At 40.1% G+C, this 15,279-nt stretch overlaps 2 protein-coding genes across 2 annotated transcripts; one reads left to right on the forward strand and one right to left on the reverse strand.

The window, feature by feature from the left end:
- Window positions 1-3,837: 3,837 nt before the first annotated feature.
- On the reverse strand, window positions 3,838-9,190 carry LOC149289581 (tyrosyl-DNA phosphodiesterase 2-like). Its single transcript, XM_089490405.1, has 7 exons — window positions 9,038-9,190; window positions 7,434-7,549; window positions 6,647-6,820; window positions 6,141-6,232; window positions 5,292-5,410; window positions 4,328-4,498; window positions 3,838-4,119 (listed from the first exon to the last, which is right to left on the reverse strand). The coding sequence occupies exons 1-7, from the start codon at window positions 9,188-9,190 to the stop codon at window positions 3,838-3,840; spliced, it is 1,107 nt and encodes a 368-aa protein (XP_089346531.1).
- A 727-nt stretch (window positions 9,191-9,917) lies between these two features.
- LOC149289582 (acyl-coenzyme A thioesterase 13-like) lies at window positions 9,918-12,419 on the forward strand. The gene is made up of 3 exons (XM_089490472.1): window positions 9,918-10,001; window positions 11,167-11,351; window positions 12,263-12,419. Exons 1-3 carry the CDS (start codon window positions 9,918-9,920, stop codon window positions 12,417-12,419), a joined length of 426 nt encoding a protein of 141 aa, XP_089346598.1.
- The last annotated feature ends 2,860 nt before the right edge of the window (window positions 12,420-15,279 follow it).

The raw sequence follows: 15,279 nt of genomic DNA on the forward strand, positions 1-15,279 counted from the left end.
TTGATGTCTTTAAAATCCCGGTTAATTGGGATAAACGCAGTTAAACGCAGAGTGTTTATTGACTAAATCCTGGTAAAATAATGCTATTTATTTTACGGGATCTAAACTGAGAGGCAGAAGATGCTGATGATAGGTAAAGTGTGACAAAGCTTATGGATATGCGTTCTGAACATGGGACATCTAGTCCAGTATCCTTTACTGTAGTTGCCAAGATGTCCCATCACACCTGCTAATGTAAGATTTCTAGTAAGTTCACTCCATTGATTTTTTTAGCCTTCCAACAAGGGTGATATATTCTCTGTAAATGAATGTAAATGCTATCCCCTGAAACTCACAGAGAGCAGAAACATATTAGTAAAAAAGAATAAATCTGGATGTAACCATCTCTCCTCAATGGGTTAAGCACCAGTGACACATGCCTGTGCTGGTGACAGCATAACATAATAAAGACAGCCATCTGACATAGTCTTGTGGCTGCCGGGAAAGGGCTTGATATACTGACTGCCATAGTTCGATGTAAGAATGAATGAAAGAAAGAAAGAATGAATGCGTTTCCCGGCTGCAGGACCGAACCACATCCACCAGCCCAGCCATCACAATCAGCACGATCTTAAAACGGCATCTATTAGGGCTGCCTTATAGCAATGAGGAGTCGGATCATTGTAACCCTGAAGATCAGACATGAATAAGAAAAACACGAGTGGGTGTTGGCAGGCTGTTCATTCCCTACCTGGTTTCAGACCGTGGCGAAGGGGGTGGGGGCTGGCTGTGTGCCGATTACCGGAGGCCGGTGTGCTTCTCACCTGATCGCCGTGTCCCTCCTGCTCCTGGATGGGGAGGAGGTCCGGGGAGCGGACGGGCGGCTGCTGATGTTGGAGAAGGAGGTGGGGCCGGCGGAGGGCACGCTTTGTGTGTTAGTCGGTGCTGCTCGGGCTGTGTGAGCGATCATTTGGTGTGGATCCCCTGGCTCAGTTTCCAGGATCCACCAGCCACAGCAATCAATGAATAAAAGAAGGCTTACGACATGGAAGGGGGGAGGGAGCTGGACACCCAGCTAAACGCATTGGGGGCAACTGGTAAGCATCAAATGGTTAAACTGTAACCATCTACATAAGGTAATTATTAGGAGGGACAGCCCCTCTTTGGGAGCCTGATGTCCCCTGACACCCCTCTATTCTAAGAGGTCAGAATGTTTGCAGGGTATGAGTGCATCACATTCTAAGGTCCTGACAATCACAATCATGTGAATAGAATCAGCAGGAATGTATTTTGGAATTCAATTTTGTACCTCATACACAATTACCTTAGTGAGCTGCATGAGTTGTTATATATATATATATGTCAAATTATCCCCAAAAAGTATTGGTAAAACCTTGCTCACTAGCCGGGTGCAGACTGGCCAACTGACCATTAGTGCCCTACACTCACCTGATGTACTGTGTGCCACCACTGGAAACGCCCGGCCTCACGCTAAGTGAGCATAAAGTGCGGGCGCGCGGATCCAAACTTCAGCCACACATAGATTAGGAGGTGGCTGTGGGTCGTAAAGTGTCAGGGCCACCTCGCCATCCCCACGTCCAGCCCAAATTTTGTACAAAAGGGAAATCAATTATGACCGTGTTAATAAATACTGTGATCAAGATAGTGATAGAATAAAGATGTAAAAAGACCTCTTCTCCTTTACAGTCTAGATGGCAGGGTTCAAGCACAGCATTAGAAGCGGGCATTACAAAAGGTGGTTGACAGACATTAGTCCCCAACCGAACACTTGTGACATCAGCTAAACTAAAGCTTGTAATATGTTACAGGGTGTGAAAAGGAGACCATGTTGCTTTCATGAAAATACCGTGTGTTCATATGTCTTGGTTTCAAAGACCCTGTAAATAGTAGACACCATACAGAGGTGTAGGGAGATGGGCATAGGAAGATAAATTAAGAAATCCACCAAAATTTGTCTTGAAGAGGAAACAGAACCTGTCCTTCAGAACAGTAACTCCAATTTATTTTCTCTGAATTCAAAGAAAACATACTGTACATTGGGACTAACAGAACATGTTTAGATTTCATGAATGATGGATCAAATTCAAGAGCCTTGCTGAATAGCTCTTATCTTTCCCCAACCACAAGTATCACCTTCTGATTACAGGAGAAGGAATTCTTTTTTTTTTTTAGAATTTCTTGTTGAGTGAAAAGGAAGAAACTTCTCTGCACAGAAACTGTTTCCCATCATATGAGAAAGGTGTGCAATACCGATAATTTTGATGAGATCAAGCAACTGTGAGTTTGAAATAACACAGGAGACAACACGTCAGCGCTGATATGCGAGTATTCTGATAACGCACAGTCCTTGACAGTAACATAGAACATATGTCATTATTAAAAAACCCTAACAAAACTCCTATGCAAACTTCTTAAATGCTTTCGTTACCAAGCACCAATTTTTATTGAAAATAATCGAAAAAAAATATTAGTGTCCTCTAACCCCTTAAGGGCAGGGCTGTTTTTTCTTTTAGTACCCTTCGTGACAACAGCTGTTTTAATATTTCCGCAGTACTCATCTTTAGTTGTAAGTTGTCTTCTCTCTCATTTAGTGTACCCACACATTCATTTTGTGCGGTTTTTTCAAGACAAGGTTTATTTTATTTTTTTTTTTTTTTTTTTTAAGATACCATTATTTTGATCATATAATTTACTATAAGAAAATCTATCACATAAGAAAATTGAAAAAAATACTTTCTGACATCTATTTCAAAAGATTTTTACTAATAAAAAAAAACTACTAAATAGATTCTACTATTTGTCCTGAGTTTAGAAATACCCAATATTTTTATGGTTATAGGAAATAAGTACAAGTAGCATATTGCCTTTTCAAAACCATACCGCTCTAGTGTCCTATTTGAGTCATTTTTTAAGTCAGTGAGTTTAACTTCCTCCGATCAAGCCATATCCAGTATGTTTGATAATGTTTCAAATGGTGGTATTTTAACTCTTTCCATGCACTAATTCTTTACTTACTTTACTAATCACAATGTGATTAATCAGCTGGGCTCCATTAACTTGCATGGTTGAATGCAGTACCTGTATTCAACCTGCAAGAGGAGCTCTAGAGAGACCCTCTTAGGAACTTGTTTTTTTAATGGGCGCCACCATCATGCAAAATAGCTCACTATGGCGCTTGTGACCTCTCTGGAGAGGAGTCACAGTACATGCTTGCGCGGGTTTTCTGTGTCACTGAATGCCTCAATATCAAGGCATTTCAGCAACACCAAATGGGGGGGGGTTTCTGTGACATGCCTGGCACATCTATTGTCATCAAAAGGTTAAAGGTTACTCACAAACCTAGTGTTTTTTTGAGTGATTACTTTCTTGTAATGCCCTTCTGCAATTGCCTGTTTTCAAGTACTGTGTTACAGTCTTGTGGCGCAATTTCAACTCCTACCTTTTTTCTTTTAAAAGGTCTGAGGGATCTGGTCTCTTGATGTCTTCCCTGTATTTTATAATGATTTCTCTCTAAGTATCTTTTTGGGGGTTTTCTCAACCTCAGGTAAGTGCACGCAGATGTGCATTATTAACCATTTTGCTGGATCCAATCATATCACTTTGCACACTTGTGTAGGCTATAGGCAAACATTGTTTAATACAATTTTTAATATTTCTCTACATACAGCTATATTTGGATATAAATCAAGTAACTATCCACAATAATTAGGAAGCTTACAGATAAAATCATCATCAACAAGGGGAGAGAGGGAGAGAGAAAACAAGCTCTGTAGGTAAAAATTCTGTAATAAAACAATCAGTTAAATATTTAAAATTATACACAACTGAATTTTAATTTTATAATATCACTTGGAAGTCGCACAACAGGCCCCAGTGATCACTTGGATACCTGCCACAGTCTAGTTTTTCAAGGCCAACAAGGTCGAGAGATTGAGGGATCACCTGACTACCATCATTAGCTGTCCTATATAGTATCCGGTCAAAACGAAGTCTACATGTGTACGGGGCACGCAAATTATTGTTCACTTTAGTGTCCCAAGTATACCGACAGTGCTCAGGTTTACCCAAAAATTCCCAAACATCCACAATGTTACTTGGCAGGCCTCCAATCTTTGCAACCTGCAAGGAAAAAAAACTTAATGATTAACTATTTTATATCAACTGTGTCCTACTGAATTATAATATGTATTTAATACATACATATGTATATAAAATGAAGAAGAAAAAAAAAAAAAAAAAAAGAAGGAGTCCTGGTCTGCAAATACTATCCTTTAAGATCTTCAAAGACAAGGGATTGGGAGATACCAGACCCCATATCAGTTCTCACCTCAGAGTCTCTCAAGTTTGTATCCCCACCAAAAATTACTGTAGCTGATGGAGGAGCATCCAGTATCTTCTTTAAAACAACGCGCAGCTGATCGAGGCGTTCCTTCGTGTGGTCTTTGGTGCTCTCCAGATGAGACGTTATGAGGCAGATATGACTGCCACAAAGGTTAACCTTTGTGAGAAACACAAGTAGGCAAAATTAGTAGGGAAAAAATGAAAAAGTAAAAAACAAGCCACAGGATGTTCTAAATCCCTATAGCTCGAGTTTTTCCTCTGGAGTATTTTCTTTTCAGCTACTTCAATACATGGAAGATACGTATAGTGACAGAACTGTACTCAGTTAATTCTTAAGGAAGAAAAAAGGTCAGATTGAAGTATACAGAGACTACATTATACCCTCCATAGATTCCCATGAATAATATATATGGTTAGTAGGGTATATGGCATGTTAACTGTATGCAAGCGTGCATTTATTCAGTGTTAATTAACCCACTGTCTACACAGGTCCCATCATTAAAGTTGCCAAGCCATTATAAGCACTTTAAAGCATGGTACTTTTTTTGTGCAGGCACATACAATGAGGGATTCATCAGAATCCTGACGTACATTTGCAGTGCCTCTATGCGCATGGTCAGGTCTCGAAAGAGATTGCTGCATACATGAGCAGGAAGCAAACCAATTACATGACTTCTGCCTCATTTAATTCCACCTCCACCCTTCTCTACTGAATGCAGGAAACATTTGTATTTGCCCTTCTTGCACATCATGCTCCATTGAAATGAACACTAGTAGCTGCAACTAACTGCGCTTAGCTAGCATGCATATAATCGGCTGCTGCTGCTGCTGCTTCCATTGATTACAGGGCATGCGCAAGAGGTGTACACACCGATGCTTTCCGTTTTTGGGGCAACAAACGACGAGACGTCCCTGCTGTCAGACCAAGTAAATGACATTTAAAAACTTACATTTGCTATTAGCACGTTCCTCATCATGCATGTGTTTGGGAAGGAAACTATTTCTTGGCTGATTAACTTCACTCTGGATTTTTTAAGCATTATAGCTGTAAAATAACCATCTTCGCTGCCTGAAACAGAAATAGAGTAACGCATGAAGAGTAATCTGACAATAGGTAAAGCATTGTAAGCTGGTTTGACCAGGGCCCTCCTCACCTGTTGTCTCTGTTAGTCAATTTGTTATGTTACATACTACTTGCTATGTCCTGTCTACCCATTGTACAGCGCTACGGAATTTGATGACGCTATATAAAACAATAATAATAATAATAAAACCTGCAAATGCCATTACATGAGAAGTACACAGCTCTCTGAATATGTTCTGTCCTAAAAAAACAGAACCGTTTTACAATGACAACATTATTTGATGTGACCATGTGATAGACGTAATAAAAATCCTGGTAGGAGCTCCCCTTTGGGAAAGTGATTAGGTAAACATTAATTTGAATCCTTACTTTTAAGTAAGGATCAGAGACTAGCTCAGTACCGCCGTAAAAAGGTGTGCAGGAGGAAGTAAGCATCGGGAGGTAAGTAAAGGACTTCAGTCATGTAATCTCTTAATGGAACAATTGTACAAAGCTTACTGTATTAACTAAGGATTGTGTAATCATTGTACAAAGGTTGGGGAGAAAACTCTTTACTGGTACTTAGTAATAAGTAATAGTTTACTGTTTGTATAAAATTCTTCAAAGCCAAGTGCCTCCCGGGATAGACAAATAAAAAAAGATTTAGCTTTATTGTTCCAATTCAAACTGTAAAAACTTTGAAAAAAATGCATCTCATAAAAGGGTTAAAAACTACCTGGGATGATTTGGTAGCTGACCGCTCGCTTTTTCAGGTATTCGTAGTAAGGTGGAATAACTTCTTGCAAAAAGACGATGTCTGGACTGTACCTGGGTTAACATGAAACGCTAATAAATAAAAAGTGTTACAAATAAAAGGGGTTTAATCTAACAGGGGCAGGCAATAAATTTGTATCTGTAATCGAAGTTAACAAGTAATGTAATATAACAATCTGACGCACAGAAACTTAGGGGGAGTTAGGGTGTATTACACAAGAGGTAAAAGTGCTGTTAGGGATAATCCACTCTTTCAAATTAACCAAAAATTGTCATCTAATAATTATACATAAATGCATCCAAAGGGTAGCTCTCCCTTACTCGTTGACCTACAAATGCTGCAAATCAGGTTGAAGTCGTGCATCCTGCGAGCTGTTAGCGCCTTATGGGCAGGTTTATGCAAAAATATCAGTTCAAATAAAAAGTCTCACAAGACAGCAAACCATGAAACAAAATAAATATACTTACAGGGCCAAATAAGAGCACACGCCACGTGCTCTTTCCTGAAGGTTTGACTCATCGAGGCCGTCTATGTTCCAAGTCAAAAAGGAAAAGTGACTATCGTCCTCTGAGCTCTGAGCCACAGATCCCTCGCGGGGCTTTGCGCAGCCGACAACCGACTCCTCGCCAGTCAAGTCAATGCTAGGATAGTGAAACGGAAATGTAATTACCAACTACTGGCAGACACCGAGACAGAAAAGGGGAAAGTCAGTTAGAGGCATCATTTATAATAACTTATAATATATAATTCTTTTGCAACCTTTATTGTTACATTAGCAAGTTAAAAGCACTCAGCTTTAACCACTCAATGTAGCGCTGTAAATTTGATTATGTTGTTGTTGTGTTAAGATCCAGAAACCATAAAAATAAAAAATACTCTTAATGACATCATTGATTTTCTTGGATTGAGGCAAAAAGTGCTGTTAAGAGGTTCTGAAATAAGGTCTGGGGACATGGGTTCTGTAAACATAATGTTCGCAAACACAAGGACAGTGTATTGTGTTAGAGGAGATGTATAACCAGACTTATTGCATATTAAATTCCATGATAAATAATGCAGCTGCCAATATCCCCAGTCAGCCCTTACAGTCAGGGCGGCTAAGCATTAAGGGAGTTGGCACGCAACAAATACTAGGTTACATTCATATGGAATTTGTATTTTCTCTTTTTTTTGTAGCAGGGTAGGATGAAAAAAATAGTGTGTAAAATACATTGTTAGGGAAATCTAAGGGAAGAAAAAAAAAAAAGAACTTGCCACGACTCAGATGTTGCAGGCATTGTCTGTTTTAAAGAAGGATCTGTCCCTTCAGCTGTGCCTTCGTCTCGTGAAACCGGCTCCACCGCAGGGTCAAAGTATGAATTTATTGCCCTCTGGGAACAGAAACCAGATCAGCGCTCGAGCTATTGGAGCAATTTAACATTTCTATAACGATACATTTATTTCCATAGCACCCGCAGATTCATTCAGTGACTTTAACCCCTTAGGGACCAGTGAGAGGATACATCATAAGAAATGGTCCTTGACATATGCCCTACATCACGGGGATTTGGCGAACCAAGAAATTTGCGCTAAAATTGAGCTCCACCATGTTAAATTTCAAAAAGAAAAAGTGACGTGCAGCTTGTAATATTTGCCCTATAACGGATAAAATAGATGTACATCGGCCATAGAGGGCAGTTTCAGGACAATTCAGGTATTTTTCCCCTATTGGCTCTAGCTGTGTACAAGCGTAAAACGGCACATTTATGAATATGTCTTCAAAAGAAGCCGAATAAAAATATATATTTTGTGTGCGTACATTGAGTGAGAGCGACGTTATGGGACATTAGAGACCTAGTAAAAACCCCTGGTCCTTAAGGAGTTAACTAACTGCTATCTTGTGCAAATAGACCATAATGCATTTGTCATTTTATTATCTTCTCTTAAGGATTATTTATTATATACCGGTATATAGCGCCATCAAATTCACACAAGTACAACACCAAAGCTTTTGAGGGTTTTTGTGTTTGTGATGGCAACAACCAATCAGTAACCGCTTTCTTGTTAAACAACGACAGTTAAGTGTTCCAAGCAAAAATATCTGAACAGGGCAAGAGTTTGCCAGGCCCATTATTTCCGGCAAAGGGTTTTGCCATTTTGCAGTCCTCTGAACAAAGTCCGTAATGCTGTATTTTGATCCAAAATACAAATTCAGCAGAGTAAGCAAAACTCTGCATTTCACTAAAATCCCCTCTATTCACCAAAGTGCTATTGAAAGCCCAGAAAAGGTCCCTCCAAGTGCCATCTAGAAATGTATTTGGGTATTATTTGGGCTTAAAGAAGCTCCAGTCCCACATTTGGCTTAATTAATGCATTTGCTCAATTAATGCGCACATAGGAAGTTTCCTGGCTTAACGCAGCACTATACTGGGTACATAGGCCCAGGATCGGCAAGCACGGCGATACATTAACCTACTAGTCGTGTGGAATTAAAAGAAGTGATGCGGCAACCATATACGCAACCAATAAACACAGAGTATTTTACAGACAAATAAAATATATATATATATATATTGCAATATATGTGAAATTAGTGCCTTAATCTATTTAACTGGTGATTGATATTATATATATATTTTTTTTTTTTTATTTTTTTTTAATATTATTAATCCACCACAAAAATGTAGTCTAACCCTTGCTGTTAATGAACTACTGGGGATATCTGGACTACAACTCCCATCATGCTCTGGTAGTTTTAACCCGCGCCAGCTAGTTGTGTCACTTGTGACACAGCCATCAATGCGAAACTATTGGCTTCAGAGCCGTTATCTCGGAAGGCATTGGGCTCCTCCGCAGGTTATAATGCCAGACCCTCATACTTCCATCTCCCAGTCATTCTCTGCCAGGAAGCACTGAGCCACCGCCCGGTCGCAGCCCGCGATATTGGCGAACTCCAGGCATTTTTGGTTCCTCTCGCTACTCAGGCGGTCCTCATCTCTCTCCCCGGCTTGCTGCGCATCTTCTGCGTCCATCCCTAGACTAGACTCAATACAGCTAGCGGGCGGAACTCCACCCACCTGACCACGGAGCTCAGTGACACTTCCAACACCAATTCCCGCGTTCACCAATGGAAAACCGACCAATCCCGGCTTTCCTTACCCTCTTTTTCATTGGTAGCGAGAATCAATCGAGTTTACACGAGTGGGAGCATACTGGTAACGTCACAGCCAAGCGCCATCGTATAGTGCAACCCAAACTAGTTTAAAAGCTACTGAATAATAAACATAATACATACAGTAAGGTCTCTATAGTGTAAGAATTACACTTTGAGGTGGAATAAGTACGGCTGATATAGAAAAGCCACGCCAGATTAAATGCCCTTAGTAAAGATGGCTGCGTATAACCTGTTTGTTGAGTAACTGCACTGATCTCATTGTGACATTTATTGGGAATGGCCAACCTTTAAAAAGAATACACAGTCATTCTAACTGGCGAAGGCAGTGTGCTTACGTAAAGTGCTGTTTATGATCGCTTTAGATGTACACGATAAGATTCACAAAATGAGCGTATAGCGCAGGGCTGCGTTGTGTCTCTTGTGCTTAGATTTCAGAGGAAGGGCAAGAAACTGCTTAAGGTCGCCTGCATTGACAGTTACCGGCTGACGAGTTTTAGATTGTTGCAGGTTTTTCGTGCTTTTCAATGCAAGCGGGACTATTGCGCCGGAATGGACTGTCGCTGGTGTCCCAGCATACGGGGATCATGAGATCTCTGTGTACGAACAGTTTGCGGGCGGTGATGAAAGCAGTAGGCGATGGACCTGGGTTTGATCGAGTATTGAACAAGGTAAATAGTCTATTTAAATAGTCAATGAAATTAATAATCTACATATATATTAGTATTGCGTAATTTAATCCGTAGATTAACCCCAAACCGAGCATGGATCAATATATATGGAGAGACGTAGATATGTATATAATTATATATATATATATTTATGGGTAAATTGGAATGGTGAGTACGATCACGTCTTTGTAGAGCAAGGTAGCGCATGAAGGTTTACACCCCACCTTTCAGAGTACTAATCACAATTTTGCAATCCAATGTCGTTGTCTTGTGTGTTTGTGCCTGTTGTGTATGTGAAACCTCTATGGTGGTTGGTTGTGACCTTAAAGTGTCAGGTGCAGTGTGTGTGGGGGGGTCCTGCCTGATCTTGTGTACTTCAGGCGCATTTAACTCACCTGGCGTTAGATATTGTTTATTTTCTCTGTTCAGCAAACTAAATAAAATACACTTCTGTCAATAGGGACACATCTAGAAATAAGGCGCACAAAAACACACGGTACATGACGTTTTGATTGCTTACCCATGATATATTAAATCAAAGTAAATGGAGATCTCTGTATTAAAATAAAGAAGAAAACTATCCCTTATGAAAAATTACTGCGGTTTTTTCTGAAGTAATACTGCAGTTTTTTGGACATGAAAAAACTGCAATACTGCAGTATTACTGCACATTTACTGCAGTTTTACTGCATTTGTACTTCACTGTACTGCAGTTATTTTTGTACAAATGCAATAAAGCTGCAGTTCATTGAAGTACAACTGTAGGTTTGCAATATTAAAAAAAAAAAAGTGCACTATTGCAGTTTTTTCATGTCCAAAAAACTGCAGTTTTCTACAAACCGCAGTATTACTTCAGAAAAAACTGCAGTAATTTTTCGTAAGGGTACCAAGTAAGCTCTGTGTCACTTAGTGACTAGTAGCCTCAGGCATCCCTGACAGAGCGGGTATGGCTAATAACATTACGTGGGTGTACATGACACATATACAATCAGATATGTATATGAAAACACAGTATATATGCCACACATGATCCCGCTATAGTCCATCGACGTCTTTGCTTTTAGAGAATTGTTTGTGCGGTGGTGACGCTGGCAGAGGTGTTGTACAAGAGAGGTCCATTAAGCTGTTCAGTTCACTCTGATCATTATTATTGGGTTTCTTTCAGCTCGAGCTCGTCTCAGCCAGTCCCGGGAAAGTGGTCTGTGAGCTGAAAGTCGAAGAAGAGCACACAAACCGTGGTGGAACATTACATGGAGGATTAACGGCTACCCTCGTTGATATGGTGTCCACTGTTGCTCTCATGCATACAGAGAGAGGCGCTCCAGGAGTTAGCGTAGATATGAATATAACGTGCGTATTTAGTCAGTTTTAATAGCTAACATGGAACTAAAGTAACTGCATACAATATTATATATATAATTGAAACATTACATCAGAAATAAAATGCATAAAAATGGATGCAATCACCATAGCAACCCATGGAATGTGTGCTGATGATCCACTTCTGCAGCTTTGCATTAGAATTGTTGACACGTAACCTCAGTTCATTCATTTTTTTAGCCACATTATTCCACTCTTAAACCGGTAGGAAGCCCCTATTTTTTACCCATGAGAAATAGAAGGAAAGACAGATTTTGGTGATTACTGAATTTTCTGAATGATCTTCTGTTCAGATTTATTGCCCTGTATTTTTTTTTTTTCTTCTTCATATATTTGTGTTTCTTAGTACTGTAGGTATCTGTGATCGTCGCTGTGGATTGGATGTGCTTTAATTTTTCCATGTTGAAAACAGTTCTTTTCAGCCTCCCCTTACCCCAAAGAGGTTTTCTATATAAAATATTCTGCATGCAAACAAAGCCCCTTTGATTTTCCATGAACTGGAGCATCAGCCTGTGTGGCAAGCTTGTATGCGCATAGCATGATACTAATTGTAACACAGCTTTAAAAAAGGCAGCTGTATCAGTGAAGCAAACTTGGCCAGGAGTGATAACTTATATTCTTCACATTAAATTGACCTTTATATATAATAAAGATGATCATTTCTTTTTAATAATTGTGAAAAGGCAGCCCATGACATTTCATGTATGAAGTTGGGAGACTATGGCCCAAATCCCACTTTCACATGTTTACAACATATTAAAAAAACAAAACTTGTCTTATATTCGAGTAAATACGGTAATTCTTATTACATACTTGTACACTTCATATCTCTCTTGATTTAGTAGTGCTTTTTTTTTTTTTATTCGTTTCTCTGGTTACAGGTACATGAACGCTGCAAAAATCGGAGACTCCGTCCTCATCTCTGCTCAGGTTTTAAAGCAAGGAAGAACCCTGGGATTCGCAACCGTAGACCTGATCAACAAAGTCACGGGAAAGATAATAGCACAGGGCCGACACACAAAGCATCTCGGGAGTTAGCACAGCCGTTCTAGTTACACATTATATGTGTTCTTCACCTCGTGCGCTGTCCCATGGCTGTGTACAACAGAGCTTCCTAAAATCATCCTTCGTGCCTTACTAGATACAGATTTCTTTTCATATGTCTTTCCATCGGCACCTGTGGAAAAGTCCAAGTTTCCATTAGAGCGTGCGTGCGCGTGAGTGCGCTCTATTCACATATTCATGACTATATGCCACTTGGGATCAAAGTAGAGAATGTCAGTTCATACATAGAGGTGATTGCCAACTAAAATTGTCTAAAATTTAGAAAGATTATATAAAATGCAAACTTTTACTGTAGGATACATAACACTTTTTTTTGTTTTTTTGTGCTCAATCCAACCGGATAGGATAAGAAGGATATCCAAATTCAAAAGCCTCAAATAACACAGAGACTTCTGCGTTAACCTTCTGCTGTACAGATGGGTGCAGGTTGTGGTTAATAAAATGTAAGAAAACTATGTTTTCCAAATAAAAGACATTGTTTTCAGCTGTGTTGTAAAATTTGTGATTTATGAAAAAACATGATAGTAATCGCCCTAAAAGTTTCGGTCTATCTTTTTTTTATTGTTAAATGTGTTTTTAACCCCTGTGGTACATGGGCCACTTTGGCTACTAATTATATAGGTCTTGGATACTTCTGGACCTGTTTGGTTTTAGCATTTAATGTTGATATGAACTAGTATCCATAAAGTGCATGTGTGTGTATATGTATACACTCTTCTCTAGCAGCCGGGGGATGTCTGTGCGATGCGCGTAGACAACCTCCGCTGCTGCCGGCACGTCCGCCGGGGCTTCTATGGTGGAGCGACGGCGTGACCTTCCGGTGCCCCATCATAGAAGCCCCAGCAGCAGCAGTGGAGGCTGTGTACCCACATCGCACAGATGCCCGCTGGCTGCCGTAGAGGAGAATCCGGGGATCTTAGTGTCATAATCTGACCTTTGAGGTTGGATTTTAAAACCAGGGGTATTGTTCAGAGCATTTGATCATTTTATATTTGATAAAATCGATTCAACTAATCTATTTTATCGATTGGTTGTTGCAGCCCTAAGTCAGACTCCTATTTGAGGCTGGATAATAAGACGACCTCGAATATAAGAATATGAATTTGTCAGAGCATTTCCTTGTCTTATATTCATTCCAAATGCATTCCTAACAGGCGAAGCGCCGATATATAATGTTTTATATATAATGTTTATCGACAAATTTGGCTTGGATCTGGGAGTCCGCTTTTTTTCTTCGTCCCCAATCATGTATTTATTTTCATATATTACCCCCTGGACTGCAGTTAAATGGTATTTATTGGGGCAATACTACTTAAAAACACAACTTTATTCAGTGCTGCACCACTTTCTACAGTTTAGCAGTTAACCCCTTCATGACAAAGGGTGTTTTACACCATAAAGACTCAAGCATGTATGTTTAATCATTAGTTTTAGTGTACCTGCCAAAGATGAAGTTATTTCAAAACTTCCTATTACACCATATTCATGATAAGAAATATTAACGTATTGGCTCGATTATAGGCCGCACCCGATTATAGGCCGCGCCCTAAAAGCTAGGTGCTTTTTTAAAGAAAAATTTAGATTTTTAGAAAAAATACACATTAGTGGAATAGTAAAAAAGTATTCTAACTAACACACTGCATTTTAACATTTTTGGTATCTATTTTGCAGTTAGTCAACATATGTTACATACAAACAGAAAACCAATAGCCATTTTAATGCACCTTACTTATAGGTATGCCCCTTGCCCCCAGATATGCCCCTCTGCTCCAGCAGATATGTCACTCTGCTTCCCCAGATATGCTGCCACTCTGCTCCCCAAGATACGCTGTCACTCTGCTCCCCCGAGATATGCTGCCAGTCTGCCCCCCCGAGATATGCTGTCACTCTGCCCCCCTCCGAGATATGCTGCCAGTCTGCCCCCCCGAGATATGCTGTCACTGTGCCCCCCTCCGAGATATGCTGCCTCTCTGCCCCCTCCAGATAAACTGCCCTCTGCCCCCCCTAGATATGCTGCCAGTCTGCTCCCTAGATATGCCCCCCCCCCCCTAGACTTACCAATGCAGTCTCCCTGGTGTCTAGCGGGGCCGGCGGGGGACATCTGCGCGATACGCATGGACAACTTCTGGTGCCGGCACTTTCACCGTGGAAGTGCAATATACAATAAGGCTGTTTAGCACGGAAGAAAAGTGGGTTTTATCTCATGTTGTTCCACGTGAGCTGATTATTAGTGGCATTGGATCTAAAGCCTTAATATCTAAAAGTCCAATTCCTCATTTACTGAAATGTCCCTCTAAGACATTGTATGGTTCCCCACATGCGGTATGATAAGGAGTTGGGTGCTTCTCAAGTACATTGTCTATAATAACAGAGACAGAACACATACAAATGGCTAATATGCAGATGCCACGGACACCTAAAAACAAACCAAATAAAACTTTACTTTAATAATAGTAATACATTACAAACAGGAGATTAAAGATCTTAGGTCTGCAAATCGGGACTGCCCTACAAATCCAGGATTTTTTGGATGTATGGTGTAGGCCTACATAAGTAGTTTGGTCATCAAACAGTATCTGGTCCTTTCAAATGGACAACTCGTGAAAATAATTTATGGGTTTTCGTGCAGGATGGGGATCATTTCTATGGAGTATTTAAATTCATTTTATATGATAAATACAAAAGTGCCCTATCAATAAATTCAAAGAAATCCACTAAAGTGTTTACGTCCATAAAGCAGTAAAGCAGAAGCACGGAACCCTCGTGGTGCATTGTGACATCATCATGTCTGTGACATCATCACTGCTATAAATCCGCAGAGCGCTGCTCTGCT

Source organism: Sceloporus occidentalis, unplaced genomic scaffold (genome assembly GCF_023333645.1).
Source record: "Sceloporus occidentalis isolate IW3139 unplaced genomic scaffold, rSceOcc1.0.p SCAF_44, whole genome shotgun sequence".
NCBI classification, from domain to species: domain Eukaryota; kingdom Metazoa; phylum Chordata; class Lepidosauria; order Squamata; family Phrynosomatidae; genus Sceloporus; species Sceloporus occidentalis.

Bases quoted from the DNA above. Each gene is read 5' to 3' on its own strand.
- LOC149289581 (XM_089490405.1), bottom strand. From the start codon at position 9,190: ATGGACGCAGAAGATGCGCAGCAAGCCGGGGAGAGAGATGAGGACCGC. The intron at 7,550-9,037 runs GTATGAGGGTCT...TTCTGTTCCCAG, and splicing joins AGAATGACTGGGAGATGGAA to AGGGCAATAAATTCATACTT. The intron at 5,411-6,140 runs GTAGTTTTTAAC...TTTCTGTTTCAG, and splicing joins CAGCTACCAAATCATCCCAG to GCAGCGAAGATGGTTATTTT.
- LOC149289582 (XM_089490472.1), top strand. From the start codon at position 9,918: ATGAGATCTCTGTGTACGAACAGTTTGCGGGCGGTGATGAAAGCAGTA. The intron at 10,002-11,166 runs GTAAATAGTCTA...GGTTTCTTTCAG, and splicing joins TTGATCGAGTATTGAACAAG to CTCGAGCTCGTCTCAGCCAG. The intron at 11,352-12,262 runs GTGCGTATTTAG...CTCTGGTTACAG, and splicing joins AGCGTAGATATGAATATAAC to GTACATGAACGCTGCAAAAA.